Below are 23,428 nucleotides of genomic sequence, written 5' to 3'. Positions count from 1 at the left end.
GGAATTATGGGTCAGCGGAACATGATGCATTACATGGACTATGGCCATTACATGAAAATGATGCATTACACAGACTACTGAACACCAGCATCTCTCCCCATGTGGAGACCTCAGTCATTCAATCACATTTCCAGTTTCACTGAACTTGCAGGTTTTGACAAAAAATCTCTGCAGTTTCTTAACTTCAGATCACTACGGTGCTGAAAGGCACAAGTTTATAAAAGAAAGGTCACTGCAGAGACAGCTACAATGCAGGGTGACCCCACGGAAGCATTATGTTTCTGGAAGCAGACTGAGGTTCCACAGGGAGACTGCGATGCCCTTGTTCAAGTCAAGGCAAAGGCATGGAGGATGGGGCTGGACCAGATTTAGCTCAGTACTCAGCCAGCACATGCAAATGCAGGTCAGACAAAGAGTTTGTGTGTGTCTATAGGCCCTGCACTCTCACGGCAAATCAGATTACTCCGCCACCAAAGACGAAATGTAGGCCGTCGGGGGTGGAGGGCGACCTTAAGTCTAAAGTTTCAAGGCAACTGCAACTTTTCTGTCTTGCGGGAATTTCCCTCATCTTGGTTTAGCCTGCCACTGATGCGATATTTCAGCGCTTGTGATCCCACGCGAATGCCAGCAGGGAACTTGCATAAAAACACTGTTCTGTCCTTTGTGTAACTGCATTCAAAAGTGAGTGGGCAGGGGGGCGCTGTGGGTGCACGCAACTGTGACATCACAACTGAGCACTGTCCAAGATTCCTTGCACGCTCGTAACACAAAAGCCACATCAGAGGCAGATCTCAACCCATCCGACTGGGCGCCCTCCAGCTATAGCTGATAAGCAACCAATGGTTCAACCATCAAGACAGAAAGGCCGCGCCAGCCCTCAGTAGTTTCTGAGAGTGTAGCGACGCAGGTCCAACTATCGCCAGGCATCTACTGATTGGATTTGTTCCTGGGGACATGGGCGTCATGGTGGACCTGGCCCAGGGACGGTGCATCAGTAACTTCTTCCCACAGAGCTGGCCCAAGACGAGGCAGCCACAGAGGGGAGTCACTGATCTGTTTATTGGGGTATAGAGCAGACACTGCAGGGTCATTCTGTCTTCAGGGGGGCTCACTTTGGTCACAGGTTCCCCATTCCCCAAAAGTAGACTGATATTTTGCTACACGTGAAAATAACTGTGAAATAAAAAAAAAAAATTATGGCCAAAATTTAATTCACATTTGGCACAGAGAGAGCTCTAACTTCAGCTTGGTTCAGGTGAATGACTAGGGAATATTTACTAATAATCTTAAGTCAGACAGCCAGGCGTGAGGCACTGGTTGATTTGACAGAAGGCGCCAGTACTGAGTGGTGACAGCAAGAGCTACATTTTCACATTGTCTACCTGTGTGTACTTGTGCAGGGTGTGGTAATCGACTGGGAATACTCCAGTAAAAATAACCTCGCTGCGTGACAGCTTGCCTGCATTTGGACAGGGCTCAGGAAACCGCTCTGGATGAAAGAGCTTCCATGCAAAGCAGAGTTGAAGCTTTGGGTCAAAGGTGTATCTGTGCTCTAAAATGTATGGGTTGCAGTTGCAGTACATATTCCTGGTGTAGTGGCAGAAATGAGCTTTAGGAGCAATAAATAAAGCAATGTTTTAAAGCAAAGACAGAAGACAGAGAGATTTAGACAACTACAAAGCACAACTGTAAGGACCTGGGCTAATGCTCATAGTTAGTGAGGACCTCAGTGTCACTGCAGTTCATCTATACCTACATGTCAAATAGGAGGGGTGTAACCTGACTGGTCTACCCTTCTCGCCCGAGGTAAAATTCCTTTTGAAGTGCAAAAGTGAAACAAAAACAAGCCGCTGTTTGGGCCAAAGGTGGCCAAGGCGTGCGCAGAGAGGTGGAGGTGAGAGGAGGAGGTGGTGCTGGAGGTAGGCGGAGGTGGATTATGGACCTGGAGAGGTCTCGTAGAGGCACACTCAGTGTGTGGAGGTCGGTAGCTCAGATCGAGTGCTCCAATCAGGGGGAAATAGACACAGGAATACCACTTCTTTATATTAGGTGATAAACAAGTTGGAAGGCAGTGGTGTAAAACCAGAAATCCTGGCACTCTCGGCACTGTCATTTCTTTTGAGGAAACCAAATATCTGGGGTGGCTGGTCTTACCAAGCACTCATCTATCAGGCCTGCAAGGTTAACATGCAGGGAGGACTGGTACATCCAATCGCACACTTCACCTGAGTTCAGATCTCATGGTCTTCCAGGAGATGAGTATTTACAATTTCAGCTAAATATAGATGTTACAGTTACTGATGAGAGTCAAGAGTTCATGACATTTAAGTGGGTAACACTCTGTGCCCAACTATAAAACTTACTCATCAAAGTATACAAATAGACTTTAAAAAAAAGACATTATTAGTCATTAGTCACTGGGAGTTTCAAATGGCCATATCGTCTCAGTCCTGCAGTTGGCGTAGTAATCTGGATCACCGTAAATGCCAGTATTTGTGGTGCACACAGCAGTACATCAGTATACACAGAACATGTGGTTGTTAAACTCCGCGACATCTGAAAGTGGGCGGTGTACAGAATTACACTGCTGTTTACATCATTTACTTCAAGTCAAATCCAGCTGCACCAGTTCTCACAAGCCTGTGCAGAAACATTGCCCCAACACTGCCTACTGCCAAACATTCTCGCAGCTTCTAATTGCCTGCAATTTTGCATCTCATACTAATACAGTACTTGCACAGAGTGCATAAAGAGCATAAGGCATTACATAATAATGCTCAGAACACTTGACAGTAGGCACATTGTTAATCTGACCAATCATATTTCAGTCCTCAGTTGCAAAGTAGTATTATGAGTAATATCCCTTTTTAAAAGTGTACCAGTTTAACATGTGCTTTCTTTCTCAAATACCAGCTGCAAGGAGGACTGAGGTGCACAAGGAGAGCGGGACCACAGCAGGTAACTGGACCGGGAAGGGGGGAAACAAATTACCTTCATCTCGCGAGTAATCTTCCCCTGAGTGTGGCTCAAACAGGTAGTCCCCTGTTGCCAACTCGAATGCCTGAGAAAATGGAAAATGCCTGTTAATGGGGCAATGGATGGGTTTTGATTTCACGGACGTACTGCCGTATGGCTAGACATTCTGGCGTGGCTCTCCAGAAAAACATAAGCTAATATTGAGTACAAACATATTGGTCTTTAGCTGCCCTTCAGAATAATCACACAATACTCCACGTGATGTCTGAAGGAAACTTAATTCTGCTGACTAAAATGCAATTCTGAGGGCCAAAAAAGTAACACTCCAGTTAGGCAATGTACTTTGAATCTGGCTTCAGGAGGCACACTCCTGATATACGGCCAGCAGTGATGCTTTGCTGTGTGTTTGCTGTGGTATGCTGTAGACACTAGAGCTCTTTCAAAACCCGGAAGCATGTTCATGGATATCCTCCAGACAAGAATCCAGAGAAGGGCCGGCCGGGGGCCCCTCCCTACTCCCCATACCATGCAGGCTGTGCTCCAGATATCTGCAGGTGTGCTGTATCCCGCCCCGATCAGGACCTCCAGAGACCTGTACTGCCGCGTCTGGATGTCTTCCGTAAAGTGTTTGTGCTGCAGGAGAGAGTAGCATCACGCACGACTTCACCAAAAGCCTTGAATACAGCTGCTACAGCAGAAAGAATCACTGCTTCCAATAACGTCTTCATTAAGAGCAAGAACGTAGTTCAATAAACTGCACATTGAACTGTGCTCACAATCTCACAGTTCAGATAACACAAACATATTCCTGAACTTAATGACAAAGAAGAACCTGGAACGATCATTGTTTTTTTTTGTTGGAAGGAGGTTCACATTTACAACGCCCCAACACATACACACACAGGGAAGGGATACAATGGTGTGGGAATTTTCTGGCGGTTGTTGTTTCTCCAGAGCAGTCCACAGTCTGCTGACAGACAGCCGCAGGCAGGAAGGGAGAGGCTGAATGGAGGGAAGGTTAGGCCGGCCGCACCACTCACCACCCAGCAGGCGTTTCCCAGGTCTGCGATCTTCACCTTGATCTTGTTGGCGTTGAGCGGCTCGAGGGGGTTTACCAGCAGGGCGCCGGCGGCCAGCTTGGCTGCAGTCGCAGTGAGAGAGGAAAATACACACACTCAGCGACTGCATTAGAGCCCAGGTCAGCACTGACACACACAAACACATACACGAACAGGCCATCCGATCACAGACCTGCCTGAGTCAGGTGACAGACTGGAACTCAGCACCTCATATTTCACCACGCCACCTTTCAGTGGCTCCACCTAACACTCCACAGAATAACACTGTCACCTCAACCTACAATCACCCTTCAGCATATCACAGACTGAAATGAATATTAATGTCTCTCAAAAGAAGTGCATGAAAATGAAACCAAGTGAAAGTGCTTAGTTAGGCGGCCTCTACAAGGTTCATTTAGAATGCTTTTCATGTCCACCTGGACACTTTCCCTGCCACGGTTCCCAAAAATTTCTGTGACTGATCCCAAGCACCCTTGCAAAGGGGGTTCAGCTAGTTCATCCCTTCATTTAAACAGGGGGATTTTTATGGTTCCACTTTTCACTCCAGGATCCCCCGTGGGGAAGAGCAGAATGAGAACACTGATTCACATCTGCCCTCTCCAACACACGGAGCACACACATGCCCTTAAAATGAATGGGCCTCATCAGTGGAACTACGGACCTTACAAAAACAGTGCTGTATCCTAGCAGCAATGGAACTGTTTAACTGCAGCAATGACACCAAGGGACTTTCCTCAGAATAGATCATTATCATAAAGAGAGAACACTCAACACTTAAGTTTTTGGACATTCTGTGGGATAATTTGTAGGCTTTATTCTCCAACAGTGTGAGGGTATTCACTAGGATCTAAGCCCCTAAATGGTAACATCAGCTGTCAGCACTGCTGAGTTTTCCTCATTATCAGAATTATTTCCCTCATGTGCACTTCAGCCGTTTCAATTATTGGCTATGCACAACCATCAGTCAAGTATATTATTCTATCCTGAGACAGCGTGCACCATAAATCAGCACAGAAATCAAACACAAAAAACTTCTGCAGAAAACTATCGTAGCCTTTTTTCCAGTATAAATTAGGGTTGCAATCAAAAACTACTATACACACTGTATGCTGTGTGTTTAACAAACAACTACTCTGTGTTCAACAAACCGCAACAATTGTGACATAATCTGCTTGACATTACATTTGTCTAATAAACACACAAAAAACAAACCAAAAAAAGCCAAAAAGAGTGAACACAGATCATGGGTGTCTGCTGTGGTGGGTGACCAAGTGGCTCTCACTGACCATTCTTCAAGCTCTCCTGTGCTCCCTGCTGGCTTTCCGCATCGGTCTCCGTGGAAACCCCCACTGTGCTCGCCGCGTCCTGCTCGCTGGCCCGCCGTGTCTCCTCCCGCTGCCGGCAGGACCCCGCCGCGCTGACACCGCTGATCGAGGGGCTGTCATCGTCATCGTCCGGGCTAAGGCGGCCAGTGTCGGCCGGTGCCACGCCGTTGCAGGTCTGGTAGGCAGCGTTGACCAGCAACTCCTGCCCCTGCGTGCACTCTTCCCCCTGCAGGCAGTCGTTGGCATTGCGCCGATCCTCCTCCTCCTCCTCCTCCTCCTTGCACTGGCCCGGGCTCTCCTCGTCCCGCTCTGTCGCCTGGGCGCGGGTGTCGGGCTCGTGTCCGTTACAGTTCATCTCCGTCAGCCCCTCCTGCTGCCCGTCCTGCTCCCAGCCGTCGGTGCAGCCCTCTGGGTGGAACACAGGAGAGGAGAGCCTCTCTGTCACACAGGCCTCCGACTTGCCCACGGAAACACCCAGGAGCCTTTTCTCAAACCCTCCCTACACTGCTCCCTGCCTCCTCTTCCCTCCTCACACCACCTCTCTCGCAGCTGATGACTTCACTTTGTACTTTGACGAGAACGTTGTCGCCCTCCACAGCACCTCTGAGCAACCGAAGGCCCTGTGCATGCAGCCTCTGGTATCCCAATCCCCAGTCCAGCCAGCCCTGCTGTTCTGAATTCTCTCACCTTACAGGCGCCGACACCTCAGATCTTCTGATGTCTCACCATCTGACCACCTGGGCCTTGGACTTCAACCCTTCTCCTCCTCTCTGTACAACCACAGCACATTCTCCCGATCATCTCCTCCCTAAACCTTCCTGAACACAGGCTGTGCTGCCCTCGACCAGGCCCAAGACGCACCCTGCTCAAGAAACCAGTGATGAATTCGGCAGCTGTATGCGCAGTCTCCCCTCTCCCTGTCCTCTGCAAAACCCTAACATGGCGATGTTACTCAACTGTCCCATTTTCTCTGCTGCTCTTCTTTCGGTCACTCCACACGAACAGCCTCCCTCTCTTCGTCCCTGAAACTTCTAGGGCTCTCTGCAGCCTTTGACATGGTGAACCCCCATGTCTTACCGTTTACCCTGGCAGTAATGGGCATCTCTGGCACTCTGCTTAGCTGGATCTCATCATACCTCATTGGGTGTTGCTACCAGGCGTCCTGTAAGGAGGGCAGATCAAACTCTCATAGCCTCTCAACAGGAGTCCTCCAGGGCTCTGTATTCAGCCCCCTATTATACACGATCACTTAACCACTGTTCCTTCCCATGGTTCCTTGTATCTTCATTACACTGACGACACACAACTGCTTCTCTCCTTTTTCCATTCTGACCCAGGTCTTGTCTCACATCTCATCTGGCCTTGCTGATGTCTTATCGTGGATCTCTAAGCATCTGCTGGCGCTCACCTTGGCTAAGACTGAGCTGCTCCAATTCTCAGCAAAGTTCTCTCCCTTCCAGCAGCACACCATCGCCATGGAGAACAATAATAAGCATCTCCACAGGCCAATGGGAGCCTCAGGTGCCCTTTGTAGACTACATAGCCGCATTCAGAATTGTGCAATAGATTGACACATGTTCAGCTGGAGTCTTGTTATCTGCAAGCACCACTATCTCCAGACTGTATTAACTGCACTTCTGTACCTCTGCTCTATAAAAGCTGCCCTGACCTACAGCAACCGCTGAACGACTAAACTTAAGGCTGAGATGAGCAGAGATGGACTCTGGTATTTTGGTGATGACCGAGTTGTGCTCATGTTTGGCCACATACAGCTACACCCGTTTACTGCTAGATTTAGCCTTTGCGTATCAGAACTCTTGAAAGTACCCGCATTTGATGTGACATAGTAATTAAGCCTTAAACATTTCTGAGGCAATTCATTCAAACCACACAAGAAGCTCAAGTAAAATAAATGGTTCTGGTGTTGACAAGTCACTTACACAGCTTAAACCCCACAGTACTGGGAGGGGGAAGTGACAATTCTTCTCCTTACTTTAGAGGCACAAACCTGTCACTCAATTAATACAATTCATTCTTCCTTCTCTCAAGTATTCAAGTTTCCATCTAAAGGATACTCTCAGCAAAGGACCACATTCAGGAAGGAAGCCGAATTCAAACTTGAGATGAGACAAGGATGAACTTGGGATGCTGCTAACCGCCCAATAAAGCAGGGCCCCATCCTTCCTATGCATCCCTGGGTGAGAACACACCTTCGGCGACCTCATTCGCAATGTCCTGCAGTGAAGCCTCTTTGAGAGGGGGACAGGAGGGCGTCTCTGGGGTTTCTGGCTCCTCTTCCTCGTCCTCCTCTTCCTCGCCCGCTTCTGGCCTCCGCTCCAGCTCCTCCAGCTCCAGGATGCGTTTCTCCAGGAGCTCCGCCTGCCGCTTCTGTTTCTTCTTCAGCTTCTTCTTCTTATTCTTTGACATTTTCACTGTCTGGGGGGGTGGGAGTACAGCGGAGGCAGGTGAGATATACTGACGACACACACCACACATACAAACATAGGCAAACTCCTGCTGTACCCTTACACACATCGTGATTACAAATAGTTACAGTATAAAATCTACCCAAACAAATACAAATACATAACACACATTGATAAACAAAAGACAAATAATACATGTAATTAAATTTATTTAATAGCGTGCAATTTACTAGCAACTTATGACAATGGACATAATTCAAATCAGGTCATTCTGACCTCAAGGGGTTAGGAAGTCATCCATGCTTATGAGGTCTGTGAAAGACCTATGCATTTTCAAAATGGAACAGCAACTTACCTGTTTTGGTGGTGGGGCTGTACTCACTGCAATACAGAGAGAAATAATTACATTACTTTAGTGTCAGCAGACACTCTTATCCAGAGTGACTTGCATATGTTACAATTTTATTTTTTTTACATGTTATCCATTTAGACAGCTGGATATCAGAGGCAATTGTGGGTTAAATACCTTGCACAAGAGAACAGCAGCAGGGCCCCAGCAGGGAATCGAACCAGCAAGCTTTTGGTTACGAGCCCTGCTCCTTAACACTACGCAACACTGTCCCCCCACATGCAGCCACACTCAGTGTCACATTTTCTTTACACAGCACTGTGATGCGTGTAAGCGAGAACGGTGCCAGTTCTGCGTCAAACGCTCCCCCCCGACAGCTGCCGTGGCGACGGACCAGACGCAAAGGCTGACGTCTCCTTCATGATGCGACTCCGATGCGTGTGAGCGCTGATGCGCAAGTGACGCCTCCGCTTCCTGATTCCAGTCCATCCACTCTTTATCTCACACAGCCCTTTATTCACACAGCTCCTAAGCACTACACACACAACTTTCAGAAGCGTCTTTACTAATGCAGCTTGGACAGAATGTCTCGACTTCCACCTTGCTAGGGCTTGCAAGAAACTGTTTCACCGTCACGCCTGACAACTAACCCTGCAAAAAAGATCTATACCGAAACCTGTCTGCTGTGATGAACACACAGAAGAAAGGTCACGGTGACAAGTTAGGCTTTTATGTATGCCGAGCCTGCCAGTGGTAGCTGACCTATATCCTTTACACCCACAGTGTAGACTACGCAGGAACAGTTTAAGCGTGCACGGGCATTAGCTTAGCATTCTGCGTAAAAGTCTATAGAGCACCAGCATTGTGTCAAGCCTGGTACTCAGCATTGTGAGGGTTGCTGCTTCAAGCAGGAGTCCTGGTCATGCATTTATAACTCTGACTGAAAAATATACAGCCTAGAGTCAGCGAGGTGGAGCAGGAGGAGGTGGCGAGAATGAGAGCTGGAGCGAGACGGGGTAGTGTAGGGCACCTGCGGATCCGGAGGGGGGAGGAGCCCCGGCCCTCTGCCACTCCGTGGCCTCGGCTGCCAGCCTCCTGACGTACGGCTCATTGACGCTCATTAGGATGTTCTCGGGCTTGATGTCTGTGTGGATGATTTTGCACTTGGTGTGCAGGTAGTCAAGGCCCTGCAGAACCTGCAGGATACACACACACACAGCAGTGACACGTGAGTATTCATGCCCTTCCATTGGTCCAGAGACCAGTAAGCTCCACTGCACCTCACAGCACAGGCTGCCAATCCTGCCGCTCCTGGCCTCCAAACTCCCTCAGATGTGGTCACCTTTCCTACAGGTACTGTAAGATCATGGTTATACTTAAGGTTAATTAATTACAGGTTCGAATTATCTGAGATTCAAGAGAGTCAATTAAAATAACAATCATACCATTATCCAACCCATACACAAGAATAAAAATCACAGGCCAACCCTGATTTTGTGTGTGCTTGTATGTATGTGGATATTAGGTATGTGTGTGCGTGTGTGTGTGTGAATGCGTATCATGCTACCTGTTGGATGATGCTCTTGACACAGGGCAGAGGCAGGCCCTGGTAGTTGGACTTGATGATCCATTTCAGAAGGTGGTGCCCCATGACCTCAAACACCATGCAAACGTCTGAGAGACACTGCAGTCAAGGATGTGACATCATGACGCAAACCCTGCCCACTCTCCCTGGTCAGGAGGGGCAAGTGGGCTGGGCTTTAGAATGATACCATTTATGAAGCACCATTTATGACATTGTGAGCTAAACACAGATGCTGTAAATATATATGCGTACATATAAACACCATCAAGTACTGCGATGCACATTTAACACTCACACCGCATGCCAAGATGCTAAAAAAAAAAAAAACAGCTGTCTCTAACAGGATCAAAGAGCTCCAGGAGGATACGAGTGCCGTTGGTGCCAGAGATCTTAAAATCATCCAGCAGCTGGACCACCATCTCCCTGTTGGGATCGTCAGGGTCTGTGTTTCTGACCTGGAGGAGAGCATGGGGAGAAAAATGAAAGCTGAACACTCGCACTGCATTCTGCTTCACAATGCATTCTTACAACAGCCCTTCTCTAACCAAGGAAGGAACCTAACAATCTGATTTCCCTAATGGTTCACCCACTGCGCTGGCAGCAAAATCCACCAACCATAAACTCTGTGTGGGTTTTCAGGCAAACTCAGGAACTATGGTGCTTTATGTCCACTTTGAAGAGCTCTGCTTCTCTATGTAAATTTTAAAGATGATTTCTGTTTTCCTCCGAATTCATGACCCAAAGCAGCTGATGAGCTCACGTCAGCAGCACGCAGGTACGTCTGAGCATGCATTGTTGAGGGGCATTACAGCACTTGCGCGCGATGACGCAAGCTGAAAGACGTGCTAATCCGGCTAATGAGGCTGAAAGCGACACCATGTCCTACCGGGCTGACTCATACCCGCGGCAAGCAAGACGCCACAGAGCTGCAGCCTCCCTGCCCACGCCGCTTGGCACCCTGCCATGGGCAGAGGTGTGAGCCAGCAGGGCCAATCAAACTCTGCTCCAGTCAAAGCAAGGGCCAATCAGGTGCCCGGGCGACCACTCACTGATCTCAGCAGCTTGATTTCGTCCAGCGCCGTCTCGGTGTAGTGCTCCGCGCTTTTCACCACCTTCATGGCCACAAATCGCTTCCCCCTGGAAAAGCGAGAACAATTACGTCACCACTACACAGCCCACCCGACTAAATCTACAGCACATTCCATACATGGAAGGAAAACATTTCCAACGCCTGTAGAACACAGCGCACATAACACACACATACATTACCGCTCTCGCATGTCGTTTTATGTAAACGTAGAATATACGTCGTCCAATGAAACAGTGAAGCACACTGGCTAATGTATGTAAACACTTGCACATGTGACAGTGATATGCCACGGACACACGACAGGCATGGCAGTATATGGGAAGGCCCGGTTATGAAGCTGTGGGAGAGCCCAGCACTTACTGGATGTCCCAGGCCAGCCACACAGTGGAGAAGTGGCCCCAGCCCAGCTTGCGGATCACATGGTACCTCCCGTTGAACAGGTCGCCGATCTTGACGTGGTGATAGCCACCTGAGCGGGACACAGGAGAGCGGGGTTTGAGACGCACGCGTCGGCACCGTTACCCCGGCGGCCCCGCAGGGCCTGCACTCACCCTTGCAGTAGTCGTTGGGGTCCTCTTGCTCCTCATCGTCAGAGCCAAGGATCTCCTCATCCGGCTCCTGGTGCGGGGACTCGGGCTGCTGGGAGGGGGCCCTTGGGTGGGGCTCGGCCCTGGAGGAGAGAGGGTGGGGGAAGGAGGTCAAAGCACTGCCAAGAATCCATAGCAGCATCATCCTTCCTGTTCGCTGGACGCCAGGGTACGCAGCCCGACAACCTGTGTACCATGAGACCCATACAAGTGTCCCAGGCATACAGATACTTCATCACCGCACCCACAACCTTCACCCATATGGCCAGCCTGCAAACCTGCAAACCTGCCCTGACCTTCTGCTACGAGACCAAGCTTTTCACTGGCCACTGAGCATGCTGTCCCTTTGACACAGGCTGTTAGGTAGTATCTTACTTGAAGGATGGGTTACAGAAAATGTGGGCTTCAGGTATGGACAGCCTGGGAACCGCTGACCCACAACATATCCAACCTGCAACTGATCTCCTTCGAACCCTTCTGAGCGCTTTTTTGTGTGTTTACCATGGACCACATCCACCCAGGGTGTTCTGACAAATATGCACCACAGGACTTTTCCCATAAAACTCTAAAGCTAATGTCAAATTTAGATCCACACTGAATAGCAATGGATTATTACCACTTCACACTACTTCAGCGAACAACCCTTTAATGACCTTGAATGAACTACAGGGACACTACCCCCCAAGGCTGTCCTTATCGCTTATTCCATCTGAGTGAGACGGTAAGACAAGTCAGCGCTTAAACAGCTGTGAAAATCCTAGCCATGCGCAAAAACAAACTAATCAACACAGCGCATTAAACTGCCCGCGGATCTCATCTATTAATAGGCACCGGGACGAAAGGTTCGCCCAGACTTCCTCCCACCGACCGCACACACGCATCTCCCTCTCTGCCGTTTCTGTTCGTGCAGGAAGCGACCGCGGCGATCTTGAGAGGAGTCGCTCCCAAAGCCTCACCGACGCTCGGCCTTGGCCAGGCCACGAAGCGGTCAGGGGAGGGTTTAACGGGACAGCTGCGGCAGACTTCCTGTCCTGCCTCTCCTCGCCACCCCTCAGAAACACGGATAAACACACGCATTCAAAGTTGGCCACGCCGACGTCCTGGCGTGTGGAAGCTTCGAGTGCTGCTCCGAGCACAGGGAGAAACCGGCTGTGACACGCTCGAGTCTCTGCGGCTCTTGCATAAGCACGACGCCACTTCATTAGTCAGAGGCACGAGTAGGCACAGGTGATGAGCTGATTCAACCTTCTGGGTGATGAGCCTGCTGGAAAACCAGACCGAAAAGCAGAGGGAGCCAACAGTCCCGCTACATCAAAGGAACATCGCCTTCCTGCTGAAACTATGCTAGGGACAGAATTATACCATCACAGTCCCATCATGGCCAGTCTTCTTGGAGAGAATCCTGCTTAAATGCTCTGGGACTAGTTGTCAAACCAGTAGAGCTTGCTGGAAGGTCTCAAACACAGCACCCCTCTTCTGCCCGGCAACAGGACAATCCTTGGGTTGAGTCTTTTTTTTTTTGAGGCTACAGAAGCATGCGCCCACACAACACCCATCACAACACCCCTTCAATCTCAGCAACGTGCTGACCCTGCCAGCGTGACGGAATGATTCCAGCATCCTCTCCTCTCTGGAGGACGGGGGGAAACCCAGAAACCTCCTCCACCAGGAAGTCTGGAGCACAGTCGCTCTCCTGCCCAAGCTAAACCGTAAGAGCAGGGCACGAGCAGCTACGCTCCCCTGCGGCCGTGCTTACAGTGCCAAACGGCTGCGGCCCCGCCAGCAGAGCTGCGCAGCCAAAGCAAGCAGAGGCAGGGGCCTGTGAGGAGGAAAGCACCTCCCGAAAGCCTCACTGTGAGCTTTTCTGGAAACCTCACCCGCCTGGGCCTGGATGTTTGTGTCTGAAAGGCGAAAGCAGGGCAGCGGGAGGGCAGGTCTTTCCTGCTTAGCAGGTGGAACCGAAAGGTGTCCCCAGACTGGGAGCCTGGGAGTGCGCCGGGAGAGCGTACAGGCCAGCCAAACGCTCGTCACACACTCAGCTCTCACGGGCAACGATCTAGAGACAGTGTTCTCCATCTGCTATCACTAGGAAGGCCACTCTGCACCCATTAATGGAGAAGAGTTTTATCAAACTCAGCCAGCTGCACAGCAGTACACCGATTAAAAAAAAAAATCGGAAACAATATGCAATTATGCTGAAAATGAGAAACATAAATCCCACATTGCTGTAGAACATGGTTATGTTTATGGTTATGTTATCTCAGAGTCTGAACACATGCTAGATCTGCAGCACAAACATGAAACCAAAGGAAGGAACACAACTGCTTGCTGAGTGAAGTCATACAGTCATGGTATCCATTCAAGTTCAACTTAAATTTCTTAAAATCGCCAGCCCTTTTCCTGTACAGCACATATACATTGTGCCATGCAAAAGTATTCAGACCCTGTGTGTGTTTATGTGTGTGTGGGGGAGTCTGCAGAGTATAGCTGGCGTGTGTTTTTATAGTGTTGCGTTTTGCTACATCACTATCAGCGTGGCCACTTTCAGAGAACATGTTATTGATGCATGCTTCTATTTTTAACAGTATAATACTGTCTGGAGCAAATGGATCTATGTGATCTCATTAAATCCACCTGGTGAGCTGACCAACTAACCAAATGCCTTCAGCTGGCGAAATGCCAGCCATTACAGCTATATGTAAATATGGTAAACAACTTAGCTTACAATCTCCAAGACAGAAAGAGCACTATGACAGTTACACAAACACAGCATGCATTAAACCTGCAGAGTAAGATTCTGAGAGCTTCCAGGTGCTTATGGCCAAAGGTGATTCCCAAGGTGACAGAAATGGCCAGCACTCATTTCACTTGACATAGTTTCTACTGAAACTAATGTTTTATTGTAAAATTGGACAACTGCATGAAGTGAAGTGAGCCCCAGCAAATTTCTGATGATTCCACCAGCATGAGAGGTACCCAGTCAGGCAGGGGAACGGTGATCCTGAGCTCCGGGAATAGCATGCTGTGACAAAACGCACTCATTCATAGTGGCGTTTCTGAATGAACGCTGCTGATTACAGGCTTACAAAGCACAGCACTGCCAGGATGAAAGAACAAACACACCCACCCACCCACCCACCCACACACACACACACACACACTCCTCAGAAGCCACAGTATCTCTGCTGCTTATCTACAGGTGGGACACACAGCCAGGTGGCTCCCGCTCAGAAGGAAACTGAATGATTACAATGCAAACCGGCTACACCACTATAAAGCCCCGAACATGAGCTTCAGTAGCACCTGATCTGTGTGTGTGTGTGTGTGTGTGTGTGTGTGTGTGTGTGTGTGAGGGAGTGAGAGGTAGAGAAGAGAGAAACCATTCTTACAGCTGATTAAGAAGCCAGCAATAAGATGTCCAATTTCCGGGGGCTTCTACTAACCCACCCCCCCCTCCAAATCTCCCACCACCTTCCCGCTGACTGGCACATGCCTTTCACCTGTCCTTCGCGCTCTCTCACCAGTGCCGACACACAGCCATCAAGAAGGTGGATATCACCTACACCTCTCAGCCCCAACTGAACACCTCCCTTCGAGACCAGACAGAGAACCCCCTGAGAGAGACAGCTCAACACAAGACGTGAGGACTCGCAGACAGACAGCCCACTGAAAGAGACCGTTCCACACAAGAGGAGAGGACTCACAGACAGACCAAAGCTTCTGCTGCCACTGTGTGAATGAAATCCCGGGCAGACAGAACCAGACAGACATACGTATGATCAATAACAAAGGCTCTTTCCCTTCCATCTCTGCCCAGCATTTCCTGTCCTCCTGCAGCTGGACTGGGGAGGTAGGGGGCGTGACAGGAGGATGAAGACACCCCAGCCCGAATGAAGGGCGGCCTGTGGGGGACATGCGTCCAGCATGTACACACAAGGAGACGCGGAGCACAAGCAGAGACCAGAGACACCCCCCTCGCACGCACCCCCGGTACCTGGACGAAGCGCGGCTGCCCATTGGGATCGAGGCCGCGGGTTTCGGTCACGGCCCGGAGGAGAGAGCCTCAGGAAAGGAGGAGGAAAGAACGCAGAGGAAAGAAAGCTGCCGGCTGCTTCTGGTAGGAATCCTTCTCTCTGCCTCTCTCTCTCTCTCTCTCTCTCTCCACTCTGCACGCTCTCATAAGCACAGCCCCGCCTCCAAACTGCCAGCCCTGCGCCCTGACTGGCTGGAACTGCCCAGCACTGCATTGCAGGTGAAAACACCGCCTCCTCCCCGGCCAGCACACACTCCACCCCCCCCTGCCCCCTACCAAGGACCAGTGCAGTGCAAAACACAGACAGACCTCATCGCTACGGTAATGCCAGTCTGCCACTAACGTACCGCTTTATCAACAGGCGTACGCTGCACTCAGCCGGTCCTGATCCCAGTTACCCCGGCAACTGGCAGCTCATCACCCTGCCTACCCCAATCATTCCAGAGTGTTCCTACCCCCCCCCCCCCCCCCCCCAAACTTTGCACTTGTTGCCCGGCACTGGTGAATGATGACTGTGACGCGTTTGAAGTCCCTCATCACTAAATCTTCAAAGTCCTATCCTTTCCAACTGTTTAAAGCATGTTGCTGATTTTATTGACTTCAATTAAGCGTCCAGCGAGAACTTCTGATGAGCTGCCAATTAAATATTACACTTCACAAAATCGCAGCTCAGAAAGTGTCTAAGGCTGTTTGGCAAGCAGCAAACAAACCTGATTTCTATCAACTCTTCTCTGAAGTCATACATAATCACTGCATGGTGATTCACAGCACGCAATCCTTCCAACAGGCGACAGGTGACACTTTTTCCCATGTCTCTCAACAGTACAGCTGGCTGCGATTATGCTGCTGTCCTCTGGAATGCTGTTTGCCCCACAGCCCTGTAACCACTCATCGGGTTGAATATCAAGTGTTAGTGGTTTATTGATTCACCAATAATTGCCTGAGGAAACAAGTACTGGTCTACCGAGTTAGATCCTCTATAAAAAGGTGAATAAGAGCCACAGCTAATTATATAACTATTAATATAAAAGAGTCACAGCTATTTATATAACTATGAAGAAGTCTTCAAAATCGGGTCCTGGCTGAGTGTGCATACCGCTCATTCAAAACCCTGTGTAAAGCCTGATGTAATAGCACATGAAAAACAAGCTTCAGTCTAAGTTCAATTATTTTCCAAACCAATGAGATTTTCATTGCTTCCTCCATTTACAGTAGAAGTGCTCCACATAGAGAATCTCTGTGCTGAGCTTCAAACTGCTTCGTCAAAAAAAAATTCTTAAAGAACTGCATGCTGGCCTGACACACTTTGAGCAGAAATGGTTTGCCTTCTTCAGACAGGAAAACACTCTGTTGGTGTTTAATCAGCTCTACCACAAACACACACTTATCATGGGTAGTTTCTTCCAACAAAACGTTTGAAAGGCCAGAAAGCAATCGTCGGTTGGGCCTCGCCATTTTGAAAATTTTCAGTTGCTCAGACAGAGTGTAAGCCAAGTGAGATATTTCACAGCCTCAGTGACTGTAGCCGCAGCATGTCTGGCGTTTCACAATCTCTGTCAGCACTTTCAGGGGCTAAATAACCAGAAAACAAGACTATAACTCATCGTGTCTTCCACCATTCAGCGTGGACAGTGTGAGGAGGGCACACAGAAGTAACTAAGTGCCTCTTCTGTTTACATACAGAGAGCAGATGTGAGTGGTGACATATGACTGGACCTCTATTAGGCCAAAAAAGAAGGGACAAATATCTATATACTGTATGACTTCTGACCTGCACTGTGAATAAACAAGCAGAGTTCATTCTGAAAAGGTCGATCGTCCCAGGAACAGACTGTTTAGAAGCCTGCACCGAAAATGACAGCACATAAATCTGAGAACTGCCGGTTGGAGCACTCCAAGTGGGAACATTATAAACACGCCTCAAAGATAAACATAGGCTATACTGCCCACAGTAGAGCTTCCTGGAGGACAAAGAATCATCCCCTAAGCCCCTAAACCCCTCTGTCAAAAAGCAGCTCTTAAAAAAGGAACTGCGGACTATACATCCCCATTTCCCTCCCCACCCGCTGGGTATAAATAAATGCGGCCAGCTGCGACGCTCACTTTGAGACGCTCTCCCCATCTGACTCCGGTCCCCTGCCCACTCCGCGAAGGTTTTGGTTCAAGCAGCGCGGAGTTTGCGAGATGTAAAAGGCAGGCAACCCGGGACTCCCGTGTCACAGTATCACAGTAATGTGTCCAGCAACACACTGAGAAGGAATATACACTAGCAGGAAAATGATGAAATCTGAATTTGAATACAAGGCTGCATTACAACCAAACAAATGTCCCCCTGTGTCCTACAGCCAGCACTGGATCTGGTGGTCTGATCAAAGATTAATCACTGCTCATCAGCAAGCCCGCGGCACCAAAGGACCTCCTCACCCTGCACCTCGGGCCTCTGGCAAGGCTGGAGAGAGGACGCACAGCCAGACTGAAGGCCAGCTCTCCCCACTTAACACTTCCCACGTGTCAGTCACTGACAGCTCCTCCAACCAGGGTTGGTGGGGAGTGGAGAGCAGTATTTCCGTGCTCTCTGAGCTTAGGTGTGGACAGTGAGAGGGAAATAGTGATATCTTCCATTTGGAGCTGTGGTGTCACAGGAACAGCTACAGTGGGTGTAGAGAGCAGGAGAGAGCCACCCTTTTAACCCAACTGAGATATACCTCACTGTATGTCTGAACACAGCCGCACACACTCACTTTGAAGGGTCAGACCCAGGTCATTTCATCCTGGGGGGTGCACTCAATCAAGCAAAAGAAAGAATGCAGCTGCCTAGCACAGTAGCTACTGGAGTGGAGAGATGCTGCCTCATATGCCCTGCTGCAGTGCATTCTGGGCAACACCTGAGCCCATTACAACCCCTCCTGCCCTCTGACTACTAAAGCAAAGTTGCACTCAGCCAGGCAGGCAGGTAGAGCCCAGAGAGGGACCAAACAGCAGCGTATCGCAGAGCAGAGCAGTGGTGGGTTTCACTCACATGCAGATGTATGAGCTGGTTTGTGATGTACAGGCCCAAAATTGCACTAAAAGTCATTCAGCTGCAGGGGTTCCATGATCAGTGCTAAATATGTACATGCTGAAACCTGTCCGAGACATTTCTAGATTAATAAATAACGGTGATGGTAAAAGCAGGAGACATGTGCTGGGGTGTGGTTCTCTTCCTCATGGTCGGCCAATGGAGAGCCATCTGTCTCCACAGAGACCAACCAGCTGTGCCTGCAGGAGCAAACCACACTCCTGATTGGCCAGCAGAGTCAATGTCTGCTGCTCTGTTAACCCATCTAACAGAGATAAACTTTAGTGTTCTGTGCAGATCCATGCACTAAAGCTGAAAAAACTGAGGGGAAAGTTGCAGGTAATTCAGCCTGATAAACTGGCACGATTCTGCTGTTACACATTAACTACAGAACACCACGCTGATTTTTCAAAGGTTTTTTCTTTCATTTTCTATGGTGGTCACATGCCAAGTTATACAGCACTTCTCCCCTTTCTAATCTATAGAGATAATAATATCCGGAAGCCAATCAAACAGGCACAGGTCTACCAGAGGAGAAAAACAGCACATTGGTATTGCAAGAGCAACACACCGGCATGAAGCTATGCAGAAATGCCTGGGTAATATGGGCACTAGCTCCATTAATAATTGCCAAGGCTGTGTTGCAAGGGATGCCTGCCCTTATGCCAAGTGTCAATGGCCCAGATCTGGTCTGTGTTTCCAGCGTTCTACACAGTGATCTTCCACTACAAGCCATTTCTGGCAAACAGCTTTAACATTCAGTAAAATTCAACAGAATTCACCGATTCCAATGTCAGGAGGTATAATTAAAAAGAGAAGAGACTGCGCAAAGCAGACAGTTGAATTGACAGTAACACTTTGTGCCCTCTCACAAACAAACAAGAGGAAGTCACTGGAGGAATTCTGTGCATTTCTGCAGCGCATAACTCTGCTCTAATAATCAGAGCCAATGGCCCACATGTGGTCTGTGCTTCCGACATTCTACACAACCACACAGCACTGAAGTTGAATGGCTGGAGACTGAGCTATGGTGGAGGCAAAAGACAGGCCAGATCTGTGCCGAATCTGATGGGAAAACATGCAACACTGACAAGTAACACTAAAACAGAATTTAGTGACAGCCATATTACATGCAGGCAAAGCATACTACTTTAAGAAGACCAGGAAGCAATACCAAAGACCAGTGTGCAATTTAATGCACACCGACTGCTATTTTGAGTTTAACAGCAAGGAATTGTCACTTGTTTTGAGCAAGAATTAATGCTGCATACAGGAAACAAATGGGTTAGCGGTGACTTTTCATGGAAAAAACAAAAAACTCAAAACCTGAGAGACAGCAGCTCTGTGTGCTCGAACATCACACCAACTCTGTGTCTGAGAGAGGCTGATTAAGTGCTTCGTACATGCATTATCCACAGTTCAGTATTATGTAGTAATTATCAGTTATAAAGACACCTTTCAATTTCATTTTACTTACATAAAGTGTTTCTTTGTGGAGGTACGAAACAATTATTTTGTCTTCAAACAAACTAAAAGCTTAAAGTAGATTTGGGGGTGGGGGGGAGGTGGTGTGAATGAAAGGACAGAAAAGTGTAGAAAAATTAACATGAAACTGGCCATTTGGCAAAGCTGAATTTGCCCTTTTGAAATTTAGAAAGCAGAAACGAATATGGTGGCCATGCTTGGACCTGTGTCCGTGGACCTAGGACACACCTCACAACATGATAATTATTTTCCAGTCTTACATGGGGCATGGCTGGGCAGGGCCAGGGGCCTGAAAGTGTGTCGTGAAGTCTGCACGAGTGCAGTTTATGCCTGTGTGTTTATGCCTCAAACGTGAAGAGAACGGCCGAAAGCGGTGGACAAATTAGTGAAGCGTAAAAACGTATTTGGCGGGCCTGTTGTGTGTGGCCTTGGACCAAAGGCAACATAAAGTATTTCCTTTTATTTCAAAGGCAGACCCACTATTTAGATGATACCAAAACTATTTCCTTCCTAAAGAGACCAGAGAGGAAACGCATTCTAGTCACTGCACTCTGGGCCTGTGCAACAAGGGTTTAACTGCTGGGTGGGAAAGTGTTGTTGCACCCCTGAGCAAAGTACTTAAGCTCAGCTGCTGCAGTAAATACAGTGGAACACACACATTCTTTTTACATGTAAGCACTCTAACAAATAAAAATGTCATTCAAATCAACCTCAGCATTAATTGAATATGTAGCATAGATAAGAATGTGCGAGTGTGTAAAATACTCTCAAAATGCAACCATCTAACAACACCTGGAATATGTAGTAATATCAATAACTACCAAAATAATAAATACTCAGAAAATATACAGATCTGTAGAGACCTCTATAGAGTTTAGTTGACAACACTCATAACCACTGGAGACATAGACAACATTAGTTATGGACACAACTATTGTCTTAAACTACATCTCAGAAGAAGCCATCAACTGCGTACTATGATAGATGAACACAAACATTAATACCTACATAAAATCTTACTAAATTACGTCAAACATGCAACCCATTTTACGTACTGGTTTTGTACTTTGTATTTGTTTAAGAGGTTGCTTACTCTTTCACTAAAAATCCTAACGCATTGCCAAAATAACATCATTTAGTCTCTCTAAAGTTCGTATGTAATATATAAATTACATGTTAAAGTGAGATGGGCTAAAACAAATGCAAGGAGTTTTAGGAAAAAAATAAGCACTTTACAAAGAAAAAGTATACACCACATACGACACCATACAGCCACCTCAGCAGCAAAGCGTTACGTGCCTGGCGCTACACCCCATGGTGGGGACGCATGTTGACTGTTGACAAATGCCACAGATGGAACGCAGACCCAACAGGCTGGCTAACTGGCAGTCCTTTTTCCGGACAGCGCTCATCCTCTACGTGGACAACAGTCTATTCCTTTTTTTAACCGTACGGCTAGCCACTCTTGCCATCTAGGAAAGACATGTGCGGCGACATGACGGTACGGCAACACCAAATCTAAAAGTTTTTTGACAGCAGAATCAATGCCAGCTTCGGGGGTTTTTTGGCTTGTCTAACTCACTAGTTCTGGGCAGCGACATCAAAAACGTTAAAGTTAATCTAGACATTCACATTCTGCAAGCTGTATAGCTGCCTATCCATGCTAGCTAAACTAGCTATACTGCGTTACTCTTACCACAGCCCGCTTTGGTATTCGTACAATGAGACCGCGGACTCGTACAGCTCCGTTATCACAAACAGCTAACGCTAACTCGCTAGCTAGCAAGTAATAATGCTTCTCTGTCCATGTGGGAGCGGCCTGGTCGCCCCACATCCACTTCGTTCACTCCAGTCAGGGCAGCTCCATGAAGAGAAACGGTAGCTACTCACTTCTTGTTGAGTTTTTTCGCCTTGGCCCTCTTCTTCCTCGCCTGTAACGCTAGGACTGTCGGGACAAGGAGAACACAAATAAGCAAAACTTTTCTGATATTAATATTATGTTAATCGAAATAGATAGACATCCACATAACCTAGCTAGCAAGAATACGAACACAGATAAATGGACATCTAGCCAGGTCGATACAGTTAATACACAGTTGGCTAGCTAGACAGTTATATCTTGGCACAACCCAAGTGACATATGCGTTTCTTTGTTGTTTAACATGGCAGTTAGATCTAGTTAGCCACGGAATTGACATGTCCTCCCAACTTTCAGAAGTAAAGCGTCATGGCTAAACATCTAGACTTACAAACTCAATAAGATCGCTAGCTTTTTTCTTGCGGAAAACGTAGCTAGCTAGCCAACAGTATTATATCCTGCTTTAGCTAGCTAAAGTTGCCTCCTTAAAAGGCGATTGCATAATGGAAACACGTTGGTTATCTAGCTTGAAAGCCAGCGAATAAGCTACGCATCGGACTTTTGAACATTTCTGTTTTACCTAGCAAATCGACTATTTATGAGCATTCTGTAATCCGCAAACTAGCTAGCTTCCTAGCTAACATTACTAAATATTAGCTAACGTTAGCTGGCGTTCTGACACCATACGTTTCCCTGCGCCTTGAATGTCGAACAATGCACGCGTCCGAATACAGTTGTTAGCTAGCTAATCAAATACCATGCAGAAGATTTACAACTTAAATGATGATGACATTATAGCTAGTTAAAAACATTACTACGGTTAGTGCCAGACTTTGTGTACATTCTTCTTGTGTGAAAGACAAACAACAATGTCTTTGATAGGATTACCCTTCCTCTCCATGTTGGACCGGCAACTCATGGGGTGCCTCTTGAACGGTTAGAACTCCTGCACATGCGTAACACGGGAAACTTTCACAAACCACCCCCTACTGTCCACGCCCCGTATAGTGACAGAGACGCCTCTCTTTTGTGTGAAAATTTAACCCCATCTAGCGACGTGATTAAAGAATTGCAAATGACTGTTAACCAGCAAGCACCCAGTCAAATTTTGCAGTTTGCTGTTCTTGTAAAGCATGTTTTTTTTGTCTCACTTTCCTCATTTACTTACCTTCTTGTCTGAATGAATTCTGTGGCATGATTTACCCACATCAGAGAGCTCTTCTGTGCTTCAATAGACCTGTGAAAGATACATGGCCCCATCTAGTGGTTATCTAGTGGCCAAACTCTGAAGTCAGACTCTGGATTCGGAGATCCATGGTTGTGAAGGTTTTAGAAATACCACCTTTTACGAAGTAACTGATTGACCTCAGTGTCTCAAGCTTTGATCCAATAAAATAGTTTAAATTGGTTCAATTTAAAATGGAAACTCCCATACCATTAGGCAACCAAATTACAATACTAACTTAACATTTAATTTAAATAGCAAAATTACAAATGTGAATAATTTCTTGCCTTAAATCAGCTTTGGAGATAACCAGAGCCGCATAGGATCTGAATTCCCACCACAGCCAACAGGA

At 47.8% G+C, this 23,428-nt stretch overlaps 1 protein-coding gene across 2 annotated transcripts in view; it reads right to left on the bottom strand.

Annotated features, from left to right (window-relative positions):
- srpk1a (SRSF protein kinase 1a) overlaps nt 1-22,814 on the bottom strand; it is a 28,314-nt gene extending 5,500 nt beyond the window's left edge. The window contains exons 1-14 of one of the 2 annotated variants that reach the window (XM_036532509.1): nt 22,740-22,814; nt 21,884-21,938; nt 11,382-11,500; nt 11,191-11,299; nt 10,790-10,877; nt 10,108-10,195; nt 9,723-9,829; nt 9,186-9,351; nt 8,162-8,187; nt 7,591-7,816; nt 5,342-5,788; nt 4,017-4,117; nt 3,502-3,609; nt 2,992-3,061 (exon numbers count right to left, since the gene is read on the bottom strand). In XM_036532509.1, coding sequence (XP_036388402.1) covers nt 2,992-3,061; nt 3,502-3,609; nt 4,017-4,117; nt 5,342-5,788; nt 7,591-7,816; nt 8,162-8,187; nt 9,186-9,351; nt 9,723-9,829; nt 10,108-10,195; nt 10,790-10,877; nt 11,191-11,299; nt 11,382-11,500; nt 21,884-21,938; nt 22,740-22,770 — 1,741 coding nt within the window. In that variant the 5' untranslated portion in view covers nt 22,771-22,814. Of the gene's footprint in view, nt 1-2,991; nt 3,062-3,501; nt 3,610-4,016; nt 4,118-5,341; nt 5,789-7,590; nt 7,817-8,161; nt 8,188-9,185; nt 9,352-9,722; nt 9,830-10,107; nt 10,196-10,789; nt 10,878-11,190; nt 11,300-11,381; nt 11,501-15,411; nt 15,542-21,883; nt 21,939-22,739 lie in introns of those variants that run through there. The other variant, XM_036532510.1, reaches the window with a different exon arrangement.
- Between the last annotated feature and the right edge of the window lie 614 nt (nt 22,815-23,428).

The sequence above is a fragment of the Megalops cyprinoides genome, chromosome 7, assembly GCF_013368585.1.
Source record: "Megalops cyprinoides isolate fMegCyp1 chromosome 7, fMegCyp1.pri, whole genome shotgun sequence".
In the NCBI taxonomy this organism is placed as follows: domain Eukaryota; kingdom Metazoa; phylum Chordata; class Actinopteri; order Elopiformes; family Megalopidae; genus Megalops; species Megalops cyprinoides.
This window is presented reverse-complemented; position numbering and strand designations above follow the sequence as displayed.